The following is a 22,301-nucleotide window of genomic DNA, read 5'->3' on the forward strand; positions in this document are numbered from 1 at the left end:
CATTATTCTAGCCCCTCGTTTGACACACCCAATCAGCCCTTTATTATAATTCTTCCTCAGTCCCCATCCCTTCGGCATCCATTTAGAATCTTGCTCATATGAGCTCAAGATATCACTGACCAGTTCCTCAGGGGCACGACCCCCACGCTCCCCACAGCACCCACAACCGGATTCTCCGCAGCACGCCATCTCCACCGCTACCAATGACAGATCACGTGACTCCTCACGTGTTTACCAGTGTCATGTGACTAATACGGAGCTATCCAAGACCAAATTAGAATAAACACAGAAGAAGGACCAACGGTTGCCATGGGGACTATGAACACGTGTACCGGTAAACAGGACTCGGACTAGCGGACGAGGCTGAGATGATGCCACCAAAGCGAAAGCGTTTATGTAATCAATTAACATAGTCAGCAGACTGAAAAGGAGGACAGCCAAAATCATGGCACCATTCTTAACGTTTAGAATCTGAATTCAGAGCTTGTGAATGATCCCGAACCTGTTAATTTGTCAAGCACTGACTCATTCAGGTTGCCGTACACACAAATACATATTGAGCCATTGCCTCAAAGGTAATTCAACAAAGTATATTTTTGTCGCAATCGCACTGTATACTAATGCAACAAAAGCTGTTTTCAGAAAAAAAAACTTCAATGCCAAGATGGCCGTCTTTTTTGATCTTCAGGTAGCATATATAGCTGACGGCCATCTTAAATTAGGCAGCCGACCCCCATTCTTACGAATATGCAAATATCTCTATGTAAATGTCTTTGTATTCACGCCCCCTGTGAGTCTCACGTGACGGTTGGTGAACCCGTTGCCCCTGTCAGTAGATATCACTGCTTGCAAACGTCAGCGGAGTCTAAATGTGAAAGTAGGGCGGGATAAGGGAATATGCGAGGAAGGACAGGAGGAGGAGCAGACGCTAGAGAAGTTGGAGGAGGAGTGAAGAGCGCAAGTGGCACCAAAGGTGGTACCGGGAGTGAGTGCTGGTGCTAGGAAAGGTAAGGAGGGGTGATGGTGGAAGTGGGTATGTAATAAGCAGTGACCCTCCACACAAAAACTAAAGTCCTCTTTATTGACTGTTCAGTAGCCATGCAGCTCGCACGTGCTAGCCGAACAAGCAGTGCCTGCCAATCTTTCATCACACACTACGAACATGCAACACCCCAGATTTAGGTTTCAGCTCCCTGTTTTTAAAGCCCATAGTAGATCTCTTTTAGCTTTCCCTCTCCTAAATTTGCACCCTCAAGATTGTCAGTTTTTCTCCAAACCGTACTTTTGCCAAATGTTTGCACTTATACCCACTACAATTCCTCAAGGGATATCTCCAACCCTCACAAGTGCCCGAATAAGCACACATGCGTTAATGGGTATCAATCGGTGCTCAGATACTCAACTCTGAACAAATAGTCTCAAATGATCTCACACCGGTCCCTGATACCCAGTATGCTAGACATACTTCAGTCTCTACCTAGAATTCCCAATGTTTTCTACAGAGATCGCAATCAACAGTAATGATGATATTTTGTATAGTTCTTCATACCATAGTTATGCCATTCCTCGTCACTGTAAATAAAATATGTTAGTATTACCCAATGTAATGGTACTCTATTCACTGACCTCCGAATGATGCAAGGTTCACTTGGTCTTGCTTGGATTCAAATGTGTGACCTCCAAATCAATGCATTTCCCAGCTGCGAACAAGCACTGAAAAGCACACACGTTTGTGCAGTTCCTTCTTATATACAGTTCCTACTGCATTTGCCACGGTTCCTCTTTTTACTGCAAATTTCCCCATGCTGCAGCTCACCCTGCAGACTCTGCAGGTCTTCCCCTGGCAGACTCTGCAGACCATCCCCAGGCAGACTCTGCATTCCTTCCCCTCGCAGTTTCTGCCTTCCTTCCCCTGGCAGTTTCTGCTTTTCTTCCCCTGGTAGACTTTGCTTTTCTTCCCCTGGTAGACTCTGCATCCCTTCTCCTGGCAGACTCTGCATCCCTTCTCCTGGCAGACTCTGCATCCCTTCTCCTGGCAGACTCTGCATCCCTTCTCCTGGCAGACTCTGCATCCCTTCTCCTGGCAGACTCTGCATCCCTTCTCCTGGCATACTCTGCATCCCTTCTCCTGGCATACTCTGCATCCCTTCTCCTGGCATACTCTGCATCCTTTCTCCTGGCAGACTCTGCATCCCTTCTCCTGGCAGACTCTGCATCCCTTCTCCTGGCAGTCTCTGCATCCCTTCTCCTTGCAGTCTCTGCATCCCTTCTCCTGGCAGACTCTGCATCCCTTCTCCTGGCAGACTCTGCATCCCTTCTCCTGGCAGACTCTGCATCCCTTCTCCTGGCAGACTCTGCATCCCTTCTCCTGGCAGACTCTGCATCCCTTTTCCTGGCAGACTCTGCATCCCTTCTCCTGGCAGACTCTGCATCCCTTCTCCTGACAGACTCTGCATCCCTTCTCCTGGCAGACTCTTCATTCCTTTTCCTGGCAGACTCAGCATTATTTCCCCTGGCAGGCACTGAATTCTTTCTGCCAAAAAAAATCTAATTGGTCCCATGGCAGTTGCCACATTAATTCCCCTGGCAGATGCTACAGATATCATCCCCGCGCCCCAGGATTTTTCCCCCGTAGCAGAAACCATATTTCCGCTTACACACAGATGCTTCATCCATTTCCCTCCCCTTGTACAACTGACAATATATTCATTCTCTCCCCCGCCCCAAACCCACCAGCCAACAGAAACATCATTTTTACCCATAGCAGATGCTGCATTCATACTCCCCATAACAGATACCACTTAATAATTCCCGACAGATGATGCCAAAAACATTCCCCTGTCAGCACATTCATCCCTCCCCTAACAGATGACGCATTCATCATTTCCTATCTTCTCCTGGCAGATCCAAAATTCAGTGCCCCCTGTGGACACCAAATTCATTCCTCTGGCAGGTACCATATTTAAATCCAGGTGGCACATTCAGCCATCCTCTTTGGTCTCTGGCAAATATCACAATCGGTCACCACCACCCTCCTTTGTCAGGCCCCTTCCCCTCCGCTTGAGTTACCCTCCTCCTCCCTGTTCAGAGGTCATCTGCTTCCTCAGTCCGTGTTGAGAGGCTTCCTATCACCCCATTGAGAGGCATCCACCTTGTTCCCCTCTTTACAGGCAACTTTCTGCCTCCTTCTGCCATTGAGATGCCCTCTTTTTCTGCTGTTCCATTGAGAGGCCTTCCATCTCTACTGACCCACTATCACATGCAGGCTTAATGGATTTCACTTCCTTCTCAGAAACCCTCTCTTCTTATCCCGTCTGCATATGCCCTCTTCATCCACAGTCCTTGGCCTGTCACAGCTCCTTCTTGCAGGATACAAAGAGTAGTCATTTACACTGAAAATATACTAAGAGTAGTTAATCAATTACTTAGTCGACCTTCATTAGTAGAAACCTTTAAATATCCATCTTAATTACACTACAAAATCTGACAACTCTACAACAGCGTGTCGAAAGTAGGTCTGTGCCATATTTATAGCGTAAGCACTTACTGTGTAATTGAGATCCATCCAGATTCCTACTCCAGAATCAATGAAGATGAAGAACATTGTGTTGAAGTGGTATGGTGTCTATATAACATTGGATGGTGGGTGGCCTAAAGCTGCTGATGGGTATTTAGCTTGCAAGCTAAAATTTGTTTTAAGGCCACCAGTTTTTCTGACCAAAACATGGGATTTAAATACACCATTTAGTAACATTTTAAATAGCTTGGGTGAGTAGGTTTTTGATTTACACAGCTACATCAGCAAATATGTAACCAAGGTCTTGTCACTACCATATGTAGATATTTCCCCCTGACCTCCCCTTGTATTCACCATTCTAATAGGGCTATAATTACTTAATGCCATAATTAATTAATTCCTGCACTATACTACCTCTGTTTACCCTGCCTTAACTCAGAAATTGGTCTAAAAAATTCCAAAGAACCAAATCGTGGCCATTAGAACAGCCATAAGATTTAGAACAAGCATTTACAATGCAACGGTTTCGCCTTTGGAAAAGTTAGAGCTATTGGCATTGTAAATGACAACATTTGTATTTATGTGTTGGTTTTGAAAACAGATAAATAAATGGATTGTCATTTACATTGCCAATAGCTTAATCTCTCGCAAAAGTGAGACCTATTGTACCCTACGGACGAGCTCAGCAGACAGCAATTACTACCACACACACACACCCAGAGCCACACACACACACACCCAGAGCCACACACACACCCCCAGAGCCAGCAACACACACCCAGAGCCACACACACACACACACCCAGAGCCACACACCCAGAGCCACACACACACACCCAGAGCCACACACACACACACCCAGAGCCACACACACACCCAGAGCCACACACACACACCCAGAGCCACACACACCCACTCAGGAGAGCAAGCACAGCGAGGGTGCAGGGAAGCAAGCACAGCGAAAGGGCAGGGAAGCAAGCACAGCGAGGGGGCAGGGAAGCAAGCACAGCGAGGGGGCAGGGAAGCAAGCACAGCGAGGGGGCAGGGAAGCAAGCACAGCGAGGGGGCAGGGAAGCAAGCACAGCCAGGTGGCAGGGAAGCAAGCACAGCCAGGGGGCAGCGAAGCAAGCACAGCCAGGGGGCAGCGAAGCAAGCACAGCCAGGGGGCAGCGAAGCAAGCACAGCCAGGGGGCAGGGAAGCAAGCACAGCCATGTTTCCAGTGCTTGGCTATTCTGAACAATTGGTATCCGGCCTGCCACTCAAACGAAAACAACTCCCAGAGTACCTTAAATAGCTAAATGAAACCACAGAAGTAGAAACATTATGTCCTGACTACACGAGAGAGGCTGCAATTGTAACTACGAGGGACAAATACCACTGAACTGGGAAGAAGACGGCGTACAACTATAGTGGAGGAATAACAACCTCGTACACTACTGCATACCACTGTGCTTTGGATGTCCCATGCCTGCCATCCATGTTGCTTCATCCCACCTCCTTTCCTTCGGTCACTCGTTGCTTCTCCTCCTCATACCCAGACTGTGCTCCTTCCTTCCCCCAGCTGCACCTTCCTACTGTCACCAACGGCTTCTCCTCAATACCCCTTGTACTGCTCCCCCCCACCCAATTAGTGCCATCAGTGTTACTCCCCTAGAACAGAATGGCTAAAAAGCAGTAGTAAAGCCACTAGGTCTAGGTCTCAAGAGTGAAATATATTGGCTTTGCTAATGCTCGTGTTTGAGGTCTTGCCTGACAGCATAGCTGTCCCCAAGACCTACTGTTACCAATAACTTATTTATAAGCAGAATGGGCTTTACATCCATCCGAAAGTACACTGAATTATCACACATGAAATTCTCTATCCCACACATGCACTATTTACAGAAAGCAATCTTTTCTGGTATCAATTGACAACGCATCTGTCAGCAAGATGTACTGTTACAAATTCTTCAAAGTGGGATTTGGCGTCATCCAGTGGAGTAATACTCTCTGACCTCAAGCTAGTGCCTATTTGCTTTCTACCTTCCAGGAAATGCATGAGGGACAAGGGCATTTGAATTGTACACTCAATCATCGCGCTGCTTGTCACATTCAATTATTTATTTCCTATATGTATTCCATACAGAGAACAATCCTTTTTCCCAGCACTGGCAAGGCCAACACGACAGGATTTAATGTAATAAACAGCATTTGTGCATGCAGCACATGGAAATACATTTGTGAATGTGTGTGTTTACATAGATTATGAATGAAGAAGGGTTCTGCACTCGTATTTGTGTGCTGTTTTTTTATGTTCAACACGATAAGTGTGCTGTACCAGATTAGTGCCTGCCCACTAGTGAATATGTATAAGGCCCAGTGTGGTGAACCACTGGGACTCTAGTACGCACAACGCAAGCAGTATTCCATTAAACCATTTTAATTATTTTATCATTTCCTGATACCAAAATTTTTTTTTAATTAATTCCAATGTTCATCAAACATATCATTAGTAAACTGGTATAATATATTTCAATAACATGAATTTATACGTGATACAATTTTCTCACAACACAGGATTACAAACACAAAATTAAGAAATAACAACCCAATGCATTTCGGGGCGTAATAGCCCCTTCGTCAGGGGTCTGTGAGAAAAGAAAAAGAATACAAACAAGGAGAATATTATTCATGTAAGCTGAACAGTGTTTGAATCTCTCATGTCATCAAAACTATAATTTGATCACTCTTACCTAAGTAAAAGAGTACAATGTGTATCCTGCGGTCTATTTATTTAGCTGTTTAAAACAGTTGTCTGTGAAAGAAACCAGATGAAAATATGTAAGCTAGACCGGTTTAGTACTCAGTAATAGCCTAATTGATGTCTATTATTTAAATAAGTTCGTGAATGATAGTGAAGCTTTACCTGCAAGAACGTATTCTGGCAGCGGTTCTGCATTTTAAAGAAAATAATCAGAAAAACCGATCAGCCACATTTATCCAAACGTTATGGAAATACATGTCTGTTTTTTAAGTCAAAGAAACCATGAAGGCTCACCTGTGTGAAATGCGAACCCTGTTGTCACATGAAAACAACCTGTACCAAACAAATAGTTGGCATCAGTATTCATATATGTTTATATACTTTCGCGGTAGGGTAGTAAAAATAGAAGCTCATGTTACCTGCGAGTCTACAAAACAGGCTTCGATCTCGCTGCCGTTTTTCCCTCATGAACACTAAAAACGAGAAAATACCAGAACTAATGAATTCCCTCACAAAGTTCAGACGAGAACCGCCAACGGACCAGAACCGTTTGCAAGCAAAAAGATTGGCTTTCTGGATAAGAAAGTAAAGTAAGCAATAGGCAAAGAGAAGGGACTGCTAGCTGCACATATAAAAAGCAAGCTGCTGCTGTGTATAGAACCACCGGTGGCTGGGGAGCCCAGCCTGCTTTCAGCAAGTAAACACTCCGTTCAGCGTCGTCAGTGTGACAAAGTTCCCAGAGAAAATAACAACAATGCTGCGTGCTTAGTTTCACAAGCACTGAGTGCTGGGGCAGACTGACCTGGTGGTGACAATTACGGCTGGCATGGCTGCAGAAATCCTTCGGGGCGCCCCGTGCCCTCTGCAGCTCGCCTCCTGCTCTGTCTCTCCCGGGCAAGGCTCGGACTCCTCACCGTGCTGGGTGCAGTGCCGACGCCGTCACGAGCTCTGCAGAGGGGGAGGCTCCGGCTGTGAATCAGAGGAGCAGCCGTCACTCCCCTCCATCAACCCTGCTCTGTCCTCTCACAACATGGCGGGCACTGATTTCACCGTGCACAAGACGCAACAAGTGTCTCTGGGCTATCAACCACCTGCAACAGTTTGAACTGTACAAAACATAAATCGGGCCCCATGCATTTCAACTAAAGTTCCAAAGAACATTGATGTAAACAATCCCCTGTTATTGCCTTCTGGATTTCATATGAACTAAACTATTGTTGTGTCCGTTATTGGCTTTATTCAGAGTATTCAGGGCTCCACACTTCCTAAAAGTCACTCATTGAATATCACTTTTTCCAAAACCCTTGCCATTCGCAAGAATATTTAATAATTACCTTCAATCTGCACCTCCCATTGGTGATTGTACTAGTTAACCCACCAGGACCAACTGTGTCTCAGAAAGGTGAACCCTTTAAGTTGGCAGAGAGCGGTGATCACTTCACGTTATATAATTTCCCTCTGTACCTTTGTTCAGTGATCTCCATTCCCTTCATTACGTGCATGATTACCCTCTGAAAGTTTAAACCACATCTTTTCATTCCAGGCAGCAGACTCATCGTGCACCAAGGTCTATGGGGGCCCTCAAGGCCATGAAACGGGCTAACTGCCGGGCTGAATGTAAACAACTGTATAATGGCCCGGACGGCGGGAGGGGGCGGGAGAGGACACGGACGGCGGGAGGGGGCGGGAGAAGACACGGACGGCGGGAGGGGGCGGGAGAAGACACGGACGGCGGGAGGGGGCGGGAGAAGACACGGACGGCGGGAGGGGGCGGGAGAAGACACGGACGGCGGGAGAGGACACGGACGGCGGGAGGGGGCGGGAGAAGACACGGACGGCGGGAGGGGGCGGGAGAAGACACGGACGGCGGGAGGGGGCGGGAGAGGACAGCGCATCTGAATTCACTTTCAGTGAAAGGGGAGGGAACGGGAAAAAACGTAACTCCGCCCTGGGAAAAAATCTCGGGAACGCCCCCGAATCTGGTCCGGCCTTGACGGACAGATCCGGCACTCAATGGCTAGCCTCCATTTATGGAGCTAGCCAATGAGAGCCGGGGGACGTTCCCGAAGTGCTTAGTGTCGACATAGGATTTCACCTGCGCTGAAAGGCTGCGCAGAGCGCAGCCTTTCGGCAAGCGAAACCCAAAAATGAACCTGGCCCCGCCCACCCGGACTGGATCGTGTACTCGCGTAGTTACATGCTCTCTTTTATAAGTCTGAAAGCACTCTTTCCTTGTCATTTTGAGCGCGGGTCGCCTTGGCCGTGCTTGTTTTAATGTGCCTTGCTTTCTTTTTTTTCACGCTTGTTATGTTTATGTTGTCGGTGTCTGGCTGGTATGGATACAGCCTCTGTGCCGAAGGGTGAATGGAAAGTCCTGGGCGGCCATAAATGCGAAAGTGCGCTAGAGCTGTGCATTGTTACGGGTATTCTTAATTTGTGCCCTGGAGGAAAAGACAGGCAGTAATTGGCAGATGAGCAAGAACACAGTCAATACACACGTTCACTGAAACGTCAAAGAGTGATTTGGACAATTGCATTTGTTTAAAGACAGTGGCCTTGACTGCCGATGCTTGTTTGATAGCAGTCATTATGCGGGATGAATACAGGACGCAGGGCCCCTTAAAGGTAATCATTTCAGCACATACGGGAAACTCCATGCCAATACTGGACACCGCATTCCACCCACACATTTCCTGAAAAGGGGTAGTGCCCCTGGGGCACGTCGTCAAGCACCCGCCTTCAGCACGTTCCCAATATGGCTCTGTTAGTAGGAAACTCATTGGTCGTCCCATTAAGACCCCCTCCTAAATAGCCTCCTTTCACAGTGCACTCCAGTGAGAGTACTCAGGGGCGTATCATGAAAGAAAACGCTTGTATTATCATTCCCCTCGCAAAGCAGGGATGTGCAATTCCCTACCAACTTTTTGGGGCATGGGAATTAAAATTGAAATCCACTTACGTACTAATAGCTCTCACCACAAAGTGGCTTCTTGTAGAGGGTCTCAAAACGACTTGCTAATGAATTTAATTAGTCAGGTGGCAATATGCCCTCCACATCCCACACAACCTACTCCCAACTCTACCACCCCTGCTGCCCCCCCCCCCCAGGGTGTGGCTGTCAATGCACGGATGGACGTCTGTCTGGGACAGCAGCCCTCCGATTCGGCATTTGATTTCCAAAGCGAGAAATGTTTTTTTTTAAGCAGCTTGTGTCCACTAACGGAATAGGGCTGCTTAAAAAACAAGCATTTGCAATGCAAGAGGTCTCGCTTTTACGCAAGTTTAAGCTATTGGCAATGTAAATGACAATGCCTTTTATTTATTTTTTAAAAACAAAAGGCTTTGTTATTTGCAATGCCAATAGCTTAAACTCGCAAAAATTCGAGAACGATTGCATTGCAAATGCTTGTTTTATTTGTTTATCCTCTTTTGTTAGTCCCTATTTTCCCGTTATGCTTCCATTGGAGATGGGTGTTCCCTCATCTGGAAGTTAACACATGGACTACTTTCCCGGCGGAAGTCTGAAATGAAAACGATCATTAGAATTTGATTTATCATTTATTTAATATCTTTTTTTCGTTTAACCTGGATGAACTTTTAAGATTGCATTTTACGTGACTGGGTTTGACTCTCGTTAAGTTTACAAAAAGCCTCTCCCAGCGGTACCTGGATTAATTCTCTACCGATGTATTGAGGCTGCGACTACCTACAAAATTCGGTAGCTGCTGTCAGCGAGTACCACCGCACCTTTATTGTCTTGCAAGCGTTGTTAGTTAGTAAGGGCCAGCAATATTGCTTCTTGGTAATGGACATGTAGCCTGGCAGGCCGTCAGGGGACTACACTGGCCGGAGATGTGTCTGCTCAGCTCAGTCTTGTTGGAGGGAGACCCAACTCCTTAGCTGTCTGTCTGCTGGTTTTAGGGGGTCGCATTGTCCATTCGCCCTTGCCTTCCTTCCCTCGTGTGCAAGTGGTTTTCAGTGCTTGGCTGGAGGGGTGAGTCTAGTGTTAGTGACCACAAGGAATGGCCTTCGCAGCACGCGGCCTATCTGAAGGGGGTCTCAGCTGTGAGGGTGGGGGATGGGGTTCAGTCAACCATCTGGCTCGAGGGGATACAATGCAAAGTAATGTTACTGGTTGCTGTCAAGCTTGAGGGGGAGGGGGCTCTGCCAGGTCGGGGGTGTAAGCAGGATGGGGCGAGGGTGCTCGGCTTGTCTCGTGCAGCGCTGCCTGGCTTCAGGGAGAGCAGGTGCAAAGCGGAGAGAAGCCAATTTCTCAATCTCTAACTCCGCCTCGCACCTCTTGGCCGCGGCTCAAGTGGAACAAAGGCCACCCTCGCCAGCCTGCGAGGACTCGACACCGGCCGACGGTTCCAGCAGCTGCCGCGGCTCCTGTTTAAGGGGGAGTCCGTAATACGAGAGCAATGAGAAGGTAGTGTGACGGGGCAGGTGTCGAGGGACTCCAGGGGCTGGCGGCCTGAGGGGCGGGGGCAGAGGGAAGGCGCTGCGGAGCCGACAGCGAGGAAGGAAGGAGCCGCCTCGGGTGCTGCGATGAACGAGTGAGGGAGACGCGAATGTAGTGTGATGGATGAATGATGGTGTCAAGGGGCCTGAAGCAGAGTCTCTAGAACTGCGACGAATGAGCGAGGAGTCTGGAGCTTAGTGAGCACAAGGGGGCGGGCGGGGGGTCTAGATACTGGGAGGAACGATGCATGTGTAGAAACTCCATGCTGTAGCCACTGTGAGGCCGGGTACTGGAGCCGAGTGATTCGGAGAGCCCAGTGCTGTCCATTTGTTTTAGCACAAAACTCACCCCAGAGGTTATCCAGGCGCTGTATGGGCCGAGCCAGGGTCAGGGCTAGGAGAGGAGCCAGGTCTTCAGTGTCTTGTGGAGTTCAGAGGAGGCTCTGATGTGCAGTGGCAGCTCGTTCCAGGCTGTAGGAGCGAGGTAGGGGAAGGCACGACCGCCAGGTCCGTAATACCCCATGTGATGGTACTCCATTCACTGGGGTGTGTGCAAGTAGAGTTCGGCTGAGCAGAGGTGTCTGGTAGGTGAGAATGTAGACGCAGGCAGTGCAGGGCGAGCTGAGGGCATCTCTGTACCGTGAGATTGACCATGTAGCTTCTGGTTTCCAAAGCTGTGAGAATAAAAAGGTATTGTAGGGACCGGAGCAAATGACTCCAATGCAGTGAGAATGAGCTCCTACTGTAAGGGTCCTGGAGCAGAGGGCTCAAGTAGCGTGACAATGAGCAGGTACTGCTAGAAGTCTTGCGGCGCCAGTGCTAAGAGAATGATAACGTTCTGTGAACGACCCGGAGCCAAGGGACTCAATACTATGAGATTGAGCACGTACTATGAGGGTCATAAAGTACTGTGAAAATGAGCATGTAATATGAGTCACCTGGAGCAAAGAAACTGTACTGTGAGAACGAGCAGGTACTGTGAGGATCCCGGATCCAGATGATTGCAATCTATTGAGTATGATCCGGTGATATTAGGTGTTGAAGCATTTATTATAAGGAGGCTGGAAGCAACCACTTTAAAACACAGATGGAAGAACAAATAGTGTGTGAGAGGGCTTAGAGCAGATCCGCTTGGGACATTTACGTGTAAAATTGTAAATTGATACTTGTATAGCGCACTACTCCCCCACAAGGGTCTCAAGGCGCTTGTACGAATACCGCTGTGGAACCCATCCTGGCTTTCCCTGTGAGGTGTCCACTCCTGGGCACCCCCAAGGTGGAGGCCAGGCATCCTTAGCGTTGTGGGGGCCGTTGTGGAGATTAAGCAAGCTATTGCCCAGAGTTGCAGAGTGGGACTCCATGATTGGAATAGGCACCGAGGCGAGAATTATCAGGTCCGTGGAATTTCTGAGCCCAAGTCCCGCCGAGGCGGGGAATTGAACCCTGGTCCCGGGCTAGACCTCTGCATCAGGGTCTGCCTCTCTCACCATTGAATGTATGTGGGGACTGCACTCATGAATCCAATTTAGCCTACTTGTACGGTATGTGTGCGCGTTGGATTAGTGCCTGCACACTATTGGATAGCTAAATGTAAGGCCTGGTAACAGAAGTGACCAGGACTCCAGCGTGCACCAACAATATTTAAATTCTCCAGTCAAAAGTATATAATGTTTTAGTCACACATTTAATCACAATTCATTATATTGCTTCACCAATTACATAGCATTTCAAGGAGAAAGTCCAACAAATCATTAGTATGGTTCAATGTGAAGTACATAAATTACACCAAATTAAATAACATCATAAATTGCATAAACCCAATGCATTTCGGGGCTTGTGCCCCTTCGTCAGGGGTCTGAATGAAGAAAAGAAAAAAGGGGGAAACAGGAAGAAAGAAAACTCAGTTACTTCCAGTGCTTAGGAGGACAATGTATTTTCTGCATGTAGTGTTTTAACATCAGTCTTACCGCAACTATGGACTGACGAATCCACTCATGGATTCGATGAATAGCGTGGCACGCGGCTGCGCGTAATCTAGGGAATGAGTAAATACTTTAAGTAAACACAATATTCTATGAACCACAAATGTGTTTCTGTGTAGAGAGCACACAAAGTGCTGGTTACCTGAATGCTTGTAGTTGAGGTAACTGAAAATAAACGGACAGACAAAATGCATACCATTTTAGATTGAGGCAAACAGATCTAAAATTAGACAGTGAAGTATGTTACTGCCGAGTAAATGATTCTTAGCTCACCTGCTGGATTAGAAATGAGGCGTTTTTACTCTGCAGAATTTAAGAAAAAAGGAAAGCTAATGAGCATTTAAACAGTGCATGCTCAAGAAAACAATTTTTTATAGCTAGCCCTCCACAGTACGGGGAAAAAACGTTTACCTGTCATGGTTCGATGTGCTTTACGAAGCAGCAGTTTAACGAAGTGTCACAGCATTCTGTGAAGACAATAAGCAGTTGGGGACTTTAAAAACCAATTCGTAGGTTATAAATATTATCAGCTGATGTGGGGAAGCGGAACTCACCGCAAAACTCGACCGGCGGGTCCAAAAAGACATCCGCACCCGTGCTATCGTGCACACGACTAGTCCCTTTTCCCTGTTATTAACTCGTTGAGTATAACGAGCTACGAGATAAATGACGGACTGTTCCGCGCTGAAAGGAGGCGCCATTATTAAGTGCCTTCGATCTCAATCTATTGCAAGTAGATGCAATGAATTAAAGTTTCCGTATATTGCCTCGGAGGCCCATAAAAAGTAGCGTGTGTACTGCAGAAAAAGGATAGAATAGGTGCAACAAGAAAAAGAAGCAAACACAACGAAACAAAGAGAAAATGTTTTCATTAACTGCCTATTAACAATCTGGTGCTGCGCAGCCCATTTTTTTAAAAAAAATCCAAAGAGGAAACTTTTGTGCGAGTGTCCTGCCTATTTACAATCTTATACAGTACTCAGATGGGTCACCATAATTAATTGTGTTAATAAGTATTACTAGGAATAAGTGTATGTAGGTGATATTAGTAGCACCGTGAAATTGAGATCATGAGGGGTCCTGGTTTTTATATGTTCATAGAAAACAAACCATTTCCATTTTGTCGTTAAGCCCACTTGGGGACATTGTTTGCAATTTTCGAATCCAAAAGGCTTCCCTCTGGAGGAGGGTCCTGGCGTTATCATGACCCAAACGCTGTGGGATCAGTTTGATTATTTGAAATCTTAATTGGGCAAGCGTATGCCTTGCGTCAATCCAATGCTTTGCCAACGGCGATGTGAGGTTTTTGTTCCGTATCCGGCTTTTGTGCTCTGACAATCGAATTTTTAATTTTCTGTCCGTCTTTCCGACATACAGAAGACCACATGGACACTTGATCGAATAGACCACATGTTCTGAGTTACAGTTCGTTGTGTGTCTCAGTGGTATTTTCTCTCCTGTTCGTGGGTGCAATAGGGTATTACCTAGTATGGCATTATTGCAGTTTTTACAGTTGAAACACTTCGTTGTGCCTTTGTATGTTTCATTTTGTTGTCTCCCATCGTTCAAGGATTTGTTCAAGACCTCTTTGAAATTTTGAGCTCTTTTGTATGCGAACAAGGGTTTGTCCGTAAACAATGCGCCAAAGTCATTCTCTGTTTGGAGAATTTCCCATCTTTTCAGTATGATCCTTTTTATATCTCTAGAGGCTGTTGAAAATTTGGATACAAAAACCATTCTTTGGTTGGTCTTTTTAGATTTCTTTTGCAGAAGATCTTTTCTTGGGATTGACTTGATTTTTCCTAAATGTGCTTCAAGCAATTTTCTAGGGTATCCCCTGTCGAGGTATCTATGTTTTTGTTCATCAAGACTTTTTTCACATTGCAAATCGTCCGTTGATATTCGTTTTATCCTCATGAACTGTGAGATTGGGAGATTATTGATCAGAGAGGCCGGGTGGAAACTGCTGTAGAGCAAAGCTACATACTGAAAAGATGGGAAATTCTCCAAACAGAGAATGACTTTGGCGCATTGTTTACGGACAAACCCTTGTTCGCATACAAAAGAGCTCAAAATTTCAAAGAGGTCTTGAACAAATCCTTGAACGATGGGAGACAACAAAATGAAACATACAAAGGCACAACGAAGTGTTTCAACTGTAAAAACTGCAATAATGCCATACTAGGTAATACCCTATTGCACCCACGAACAGGAGAGAAAATACCACTGAGACACACAACGAACTGTAACTCAGAACATGTGGTCTATTCGATCAAGTGTCCATGTGGTCTTCTGTATGTCGGAAAGACGGACAGAAAATTAAAAATTCGATTGTCAGAGCACAAAAGCCGGATACGGAACAAAAACCTCACATCGCCGTTGGCAAAGCATTGGATTGACGCAAGGCATACGCTTGCCCAATTAAGATTTCAAATAATCGAACTGATCCCACAGCGTTTGGGTCATGATAACGCCAGGACCCTCCTCCAGAGGGAAGCCTTTTGGATTCGAAAATTGCAAACAATGTCCCCAAGTGGGCTTAACGACAAAATGGAAATGGTTTGTTTTCTATGAACATATAAAAACCAGGACCCCTCATGATCTCAATTTCACGGTGCTACTAATATCACCTACATACACTTATTCCTAGTAATACTTATTAACACAATTAATTATGGTGACCCATCTGAGTACTGTATAAGATTGTAAATAGGCAGGACACTCGCACAAAAGTTTCCTCTTTGGATTTAAAAAAAAAAAAGGGCTGCGCAGCACCAGATTGTTAATAGGCAGTTAATGAAAACATTTTCTCTTTGTTTCGTTGTGTTTGCTTCTTTTTCTTGTTGCACCTATTCTATCCTTTTTCTGCAGTACACACGCTACTTTTTATGGGCCTCCGAGGCAATATACGGAAACTTTAATTCATTGCATCTACTTGCAATAGATTGAGATCGAAGGCACTTAATAATGGCGCCTCCTTTCAGCGCGGAACAGTCCGTCATTTATCTCGTAGCTCGTTATACTCGACGAGTTAATAACAGGGAAAAGGGACTAGTCGTGTGCACGATAGCACGGGTGCGGATGTCTTTTTGGACCAGCCGGTCGAGTTTTGCGGTGAGTTCCGCTTCCCCACATCAGCTGATAATATTTATAACCTACGAGTTGGTTTTTAAAGTCCCCAACCGCTTATTGTCTTCACAGAATGCTGTGACACTTCGTTAAACTGCTGCTTCGTAAAGCACATCGAACCATGACAGGTAAATGTTTTTTCCCCTTACTGTGGAGGGCTAGCTATAAAAAATTGTTTTCTTGAGCATGCACTGTTTAAATGCTCATTAGCTTTCCTTTTTTCTTACATTCTGCAGAGTAAAAACGCCTCATTTCTAATCCAGCAGGTGAGCTTAGAATCATTTTCTCGGCAGTAACATACTTCACTGTCTAATTTTAGATCTGTTTGCCTCAATCTAAAATGGTATGCATTTTGTCTGTCCGTTTATTTTCAGTTACCTCAACAACAAGCATTCAGGTAACCAGCACTTTGTGTGCTCTCTACACAGAAACACATTTGTGGTTCATAGAATATTGTGTTTACTTAAAGTATTTACTCATTCCCTAGATTACGCGCAGCCGCGTGCCACGCTATTCATCGAATCCATGAGTGGATTAGTCAGTCCATAGTTGCAGTAAGACTGATGTTAAAACACTACATGCAGAAAATACATTGTCCTCCTAAGCACTGGAAGTAACTGAGTTTTCTTTCTTCCTGTTTCCCCCTTTTTTCTTTTCTTCATACAGACCCCTGACGAAGGGGCACAAGCCCCGAAATGCATTGGGTTTATGCAATTTATGATGTTATTTAATTTGGTGTAATTTATGTACTTCACATTGAACCATACTAATGATTTGTTGGACTTTCTCCTTGAAATGTTATGTAATTGGTGAAGCAATATAATGAATTGTGATTAAATGTGTGACTAAAACATGATATACTTTTGACTGGAGAATTTAAATATTGTTGGTGCACGCTGGAGTCCTGGTCACTTCTGTTACCAGGCCTTTTTTCTCTCACCATTGAGCCACGTGCTTCAAGTTCGCTGGCCAAGGGTTGTCCATTTCCCATCAGTGGTGTCGTAAAGCCCCCACTCAGTCAACTGTAGCAGGGGAGGCAAAGAGGGTTGGCGCTGAGCCTTCTTACAGGTGCGGGTGACAATAAAACTTCAAGATATATTTCTTAAGTATTAAAGCAACTGGAGTGAGCACTGCATCCCTCGCAGCCACGTACAAAACCTAATAAAACTTTGCAAACAGCCAGCGGGGAGTAACATAGGAATTCATATACAAAGACAGGCGGATGTGTCAGACTAAGGGAAGAAGTATCTGAATTGCACACATTCATTTTATGGTAGAATTAAAAACCAATACAATGTATTTTATAGTTTGACTTCTGTAATGATTTTAAATATATGCAAATAACATTAGTTCATTCATCATATTCCTTATGAGCCTCCTCCACTATGACCAAATGAGCAATACTGTATTAATGTCACATAGTTGCAGGGTGAGGGCCTCGGTGTCAAAGTAGGTAAACCATGGTTATTGAGAGAAATAACAGAAATCAGAAAAAGGAGAAGGGAAAACATTTAAGGTAAATGTAGAATGAGTGAGCAAGAAGAGAAGTTAAGAAAAAGCAAGGAAGGCTGGGAGAGAAAGAAACTATGGGTAGAGGATGGACTAAAAAAGAAGAAATTGAAAAGATGAAGAAATGGCAAAAGCGGAAAGGAAGGAACTGAAGTCAGGAAACCATGATGAAAAGATGGAGAGGAGGAAAGATTAAATGGAATCCAGACAAGAAGACAAAGGCTAAAAGAGAGAATAAAGGAAAAATAGCAACAAAGAAGAGAATGAAAATAGAAAGAAAGCAATGACAAAACAGGGAGGGAATTGGAGTGGAGACATGAAGGACGGAGGAAAAAAAATCAAAGGAAGGGGGCAGAAAATAAATAAATACAGCAAGAAGCGGAGAAGACAGAAAAAAGAAAGGTGGTCAAAATAAGGACAAAGAAAGAAAAAGAGAGGGAGTAGAAAGAAACAAAGTAAGGGAAGGATAACAGGAAGCCAAGAGGCTGGAGGAAGTATAGCGTGGATGCAGGGAGAAGGAGGATCCAAAAAAGCACAAAAGGGATAATGGAGAAAGGTAAAAGGGTAGGTGGAAAAGGAGACCAAAATAAGAGAGAATGAAAGGAAAGAAGGAAGAAAGGGTGTTGATAAAGAACAAGCATGGAGAAAAGGATTGCAGCAAATTTATTGTGGAAAAAAGTAGACTGCAAAAAAGTTGTCAAAAATACTGTTTTCTGAAAAAATAGAGCGAAAAAAAGTTGTGGCTACAAAAGAATAAATTGAAAATGTTGTGCCTTATAAGGCAAATATAAGTGTACAGGAGAAGTGGCAAGGAGGCACCCTCCTGCTAATAGGGACATTTACACTGAGGTGTGGGTAGGGGACCTGTAAGCGGTCTTTAGTATTCACGGAAGGGTAACAGCAAGGGATTTATAGTGTTTAGGAGTAGTTAGATGTCACGGAAGGATAGTGTTAAGGGGCAGTAAGGTTTTTTAAGGTTCATGGAAAATATCATCAAGCGTTAGTTTTGCTTTTAAGGGTTCAGATAAGTGTAGCGTAAAAGGATAGCAAGGAGATTTTAGGGTTCAGGAAAGGGTACTGTTAAGCACTAGTGTGTTTTTTAGGGTTCAGGGAAGGGTAGCAATAAAGAAAATTAAAGGGTTTTTGGTTTAGAAAGGGTGGTGTTAAAGGATAATAAGGGATTTTTATGGTTCAGGGAAGTATAGCATTAAAAGTAGGTTTGGGTTTTTAGGGTTTAGTGATGGGTAGCAATAAGGGGAACTAAGGGCTGTTGCAACGTTTGGGCTAACCGTCTTACCATTCGTCCTCAGAATGACCTTTTTTTCCCAACTGAGAGATGAGGAGAATTAACATATTTCAATTAACATTGTAACCCATTTGGATACATAATAAGGGCCAGGAACAGTGATTAGTTAAGAAGGTTTATTACAAATTCGCTATTAAATTAAGGTACAAAAGATCTCAGCACCATGCCATAAAGATACTGAATAACAATTGGGAAACCCAACCTCCTTAAGAAGTTTAGACATGCCAGTATTAAGCAAACAAGAAGTTCAGTCACAGCAATACAAAAGATCAGCATTAATATCTGGTACTCAAAGAAGAGTTTCCGGTCCCCTCTTCTATACATGAGTAAATCTAGAATCGTCTAAGTTAAAGCCCAAACTAAGAGGATGGTTTATTAGTCTACGGAATCTCTAAATTCCAGGAAATGCAAAATGAAAAAAATCTGGGTAAGTACGGGAGGGTGTCAGCATTGCAGGGGCTTGATCAAGAGTCTTTTTGGGTCAGGGGAATTTGACTGTTTAGCCTAAGCCACACTCAGCAAGAATCAGAAAGAAATAAGCATTGAGGTCTAAACCACTCAAAGTCCAATGGCTCTCACACCACAGTCTCCAGTTATTCACACTAAAATCATGCAGGTGCCACCCCTCTGTTCCCATCATCAGGGCTTCCATTGTCCTTTCAATTCTCACTTTGTAAGCTGAAACATTTGTGAAATATTCCACACTAAACATGGTAATGACATCATTCTTGCTCAACCAGTCTGATCATAAAGCAGTCCCCCTGGAATTCGCGTCAGGCTTTCTTTCCGCCCCTCCCACGGATACGAACTGTTGGGTCCTGAAGAGGAGCTACAGGGGCCTGTCTAACGAATCCCTTGGCCCTCTCATCGCCAACTTCAAGCCTCCCCTTCTCAGGACATTGATACCACTGCTCGCGAGCTCGCAAGCACTATCTCTAGGGCTGTGGACACTCTCGCCCCGCTTAAGTCCCACTACTGTGCCAGGAAACGCCTGCAGTGCCCTGGTACTCAGATTCCCTTAGATTGCAGAGACAGGAGTGTAGGAGAGAAGAAAGGCTCTGGAGAGCCCAGCCTGACGCTGACGGACGGACCAAACATAAAAATCTCCTTAAGAGTTAAAAAGCGGCAGTGTTAGCCGAAAAGCAAACCTACTTTTCCAATCTAACCTCCTCCTTCACTTCCCCTGGAGACCTTTTCAAAGTTATAGATACCTTATCTCTCGTCCAACATCCTGATCCCATAGTTCCCTCGCAAGAACTCTGTGATCAGATTTCCACCTTTTTCCACACTAAAATATTGGACATTCACACAGCACTCCAGACTCATAATCTCACCCAAGTTCCTCTTCCCAGTCTAGAGCATATCCCAGTCCCCAATGAAACCTACCCCAGTTTTCCTCTTCTTACGGCTGAGGTCCTCGACAAGCTCCTGGACTCGATCAATTCAGGATCTCCCCTCGACCCCTGCCCGCTCAAAATCCAAAAAAACTGCAGGGATACCTTACTTCCCCTCTTGCTGGAAGTTATGAATAGGGCTATCTCCAGCGGATTATTTCCCGCATCCTGGAAGACTGCCATCGTTAAGCCCCTCCTAAAAAAGGCCTCCCTGGATTCTGGGACCCTGAAGAGCTTTCGTCCCATTTCCCTTCTTCCTGCTCCAGCCAAGATGCTGGAGGCTCAACTGAATTTCCGTCTTAGCGCCTTTCTTGATAAGACCTGCCTGCTTGACCCCTTTCAGCATGGCTTTCGAAAGGCGCACAGCACTGAGTCAGCCCTCACAGTGGTGGTCTATAACATCCGCGCTAAGGTCGACAGAGGTCAGACTACTCTTCTGATCCTGCTCGACCTTACAGCCGCATGTGACACCCTGTCCCCTACCATCTTGGCCTCCCGTCTCAGGGAGACGGGGGTGGAGGGTCTGGCTCTGGGCCTCCTCACTTCTTTCCTTAACCATCGGGAGCAAAGGGTCAAATTGGGTGACTTCCTTTCCACCGCCAAGCCTCTGCAGTGTGGGGTCCCGCAGGGCTCTTCTTTGAGCCCTACGCTCTTCAACGTTTGTGGCCCCACTTGCTGGGCTTGTCAGGACTTTTAGACTGGAAGTGCTCTCGTACGCCGATGACACACAGATCATGGTCTCTCTGTCGCAATCCGTCGAGACCACAACCCTAAACTTTAGAAACTGCATGGAAGCTGTGGCAGGTTGGATGGCCTCGAACTTCCTCAAGTTAAACGGGGAAAAGACTGAGATCCTTGTCTTTGGTGGAAACAAGGAGGTTTGGTCAGTCGACTGGTGGCCACAGACACTGGGAACATGCCCCCAGCCTTCTCCCGTCGCCCGTAATCTGGGAGTCATATTTGACACCTCACTTGCCTTTGACAAGCAAGTTAACAGAACGGTCTCAACCTGCTGCGGGGTCCTAAGGGTGTTAAGAAAGCTTACCCACTACCTCTCCCCTGACGCCCGGAAACTTGTTTCTGTTGCCCTCCTATCCTCGCGCCTGGACTACTGCAATGCCTTATATCTTGGCATGAGCAACAAACTAATCCATCGCCTGCAAGTCGTCCAGAACGCTGCAGCGAGGTTTGTCGTCAATGCCCCCAGACGTTCTTCAGGAACCCTGATCAGGAAAAATCTTCACTGGCTCCCCATGTATGCCAGGATAAAATTTAAAATCCTGACCATTACTTACCGGGCTCTTCATGGTGCTGATGCGGAGGGCATCAGGTCCCTAGTGTCAATCTACGCCCCTGGTAGGGCCTTTCGCTCTGCCAGCCAGAATTTTCTAACCATCCCACGAGTTGCTAAAGCGAGATGGGGAGGCAAGGCGTTTTCCTCCCTCGCCCCTAGACTTTGGAACGAGCTCCCCTTGGAACTCAGGAACCAAGAATCTCTTGTCCTCTTCCGAAAGGGCCTTAAAACCTTGCTCTTCACTGAAGCCTACTCTTAGGTTCCTATACTCCCTATATAAGTACCTGGCTATTTTCCATCATCTGCGCCTTGATGCCTTCGGGCAAAGTTGCGCACTACAAATCTCCATTCAAATCAAATCAAATCAACCAAGCCATTTTGAAACATTGTTGAATAGGACTCTTCGGTTAACGCTCTGCCTCTCCAAGTTATTTCATTCAGGTATTCTTCTCAGCCTCTCTCTCTGTCGCTAATACAGTGTTGTATCTATTCTCAAACTAACAATGTGTGTGAAAACCTGCAAAAGGAATAGTCAAGTCAGCAGAAATGGAAAGCAGTGTGTTATGCAGAATGAAAAAGAGGCTTACTCGAGGCAAATTTTAGGATATTAAATCAATGGTGCTCATTAAATATGCATGTACGTGTTTAAACACAAATTAATATAACTTGTCAGTACATTAGAGTCATATTGCATGTGGTATATAGGTTTTGGGGAGGGTAGCATTAAGAGATAGTAATGGGTTTTTAGGCTTCATGGTAGAGTAGCATTAAGGGTAATGGGATCTTTAGGGTTCAGGGGAGGATAGCGTTAAGGGGTAGTAAGACTGTTAGAATTCGGGGAAGGGTTGCATTAAAGGGCATTATGGATTAGTACAGTTCAGGGATTGGTACCGTTAAGGGGTAGTGGGGCCCTTGGGGTTCAGTGAAGGGTAGCAATGGAAAGTAAGGGGTTTTAGGTTCAGTGA

At 45.6% G+C, this 22,301-nt stretch overlaps 2 protein-coding genes and 1 long non-coding RNA gene across 4 annotated transcripts in view; 1 reads left to right on the forward strand and 2 right to left on the reverse strand.

Annotated features, from left to right (window-relative positions):
• CLCN6 (chloride voltage-gated channel 6) overlaps positions 1-224 on the reverse strand; it is a 247,006-nt gene extending 246,782 nt beyond the window's left edge. Inside the window, exon 1 of the mRNA XM_078642208.1 lies at positions 121-224. Coding sequence (XP_078498334.1) covers positions 121-189 — 69 coding nt within the window. The 5' untranslated portion in view covers positions 190-224. The remainder of the gene's footprint in view (positions 1-120) is intronic.
• A 588-nt stretch (positions 225-812) lies between these two features.
• Positions 813-22,301, forward strand: part of MTHFR (methylenetetrahydrofolate reductase) — a 79,640-nt gene continuing 58,151 nt past the window's right edge. The window contains exon 1 of one of the 2 annotated variants that reach the window (XM_078642211.1): positions 813-1,007. Coding sequence is in view for 1 of the 2 variants with exons in the window: in XM_078642210.1 (XP_078498336.1) it covers positions 10,683-10,690 (8 nt within the window). In the remaining variant the exon portion in view is untranslated. Of the gene's footprint in view, positions 1,008-10,555; positions 10,691-22,301 lie in introns of those variants that run through there. The other variant, XM_078642210.1, reaches the window with a different exon arrangement.
• LOC144753111 (uncharacterized) lies at positions 12,474-12,867 on the reverse strand. Its single transcript, XR_013594201.1, has 3 exons — positions 12,847-12,867; positions 12,690-12,756; positions 12,474-12,577 (listed from the first exon to the last, which is right to left on the reverse strand). It is a non-coding gene; the product is annotated as an uncharacterized LOC144753111 (long non-coding RNA).

This window comes from Lissotriton helveticus, chromosome 5_1, assembly GCF_964261635.1.
Source record: "Lissotriton helveticus chromosome 5_1, aLisHel1.1, whole genome shotgun sequence".
In the NCBI taxonomy this organism is placed as follows: Eukaryota; Metazoa; Chordata; class Amphibia; order Caudata; family Salamandridae; genus Lissotriton; species Lissotriton helveticus.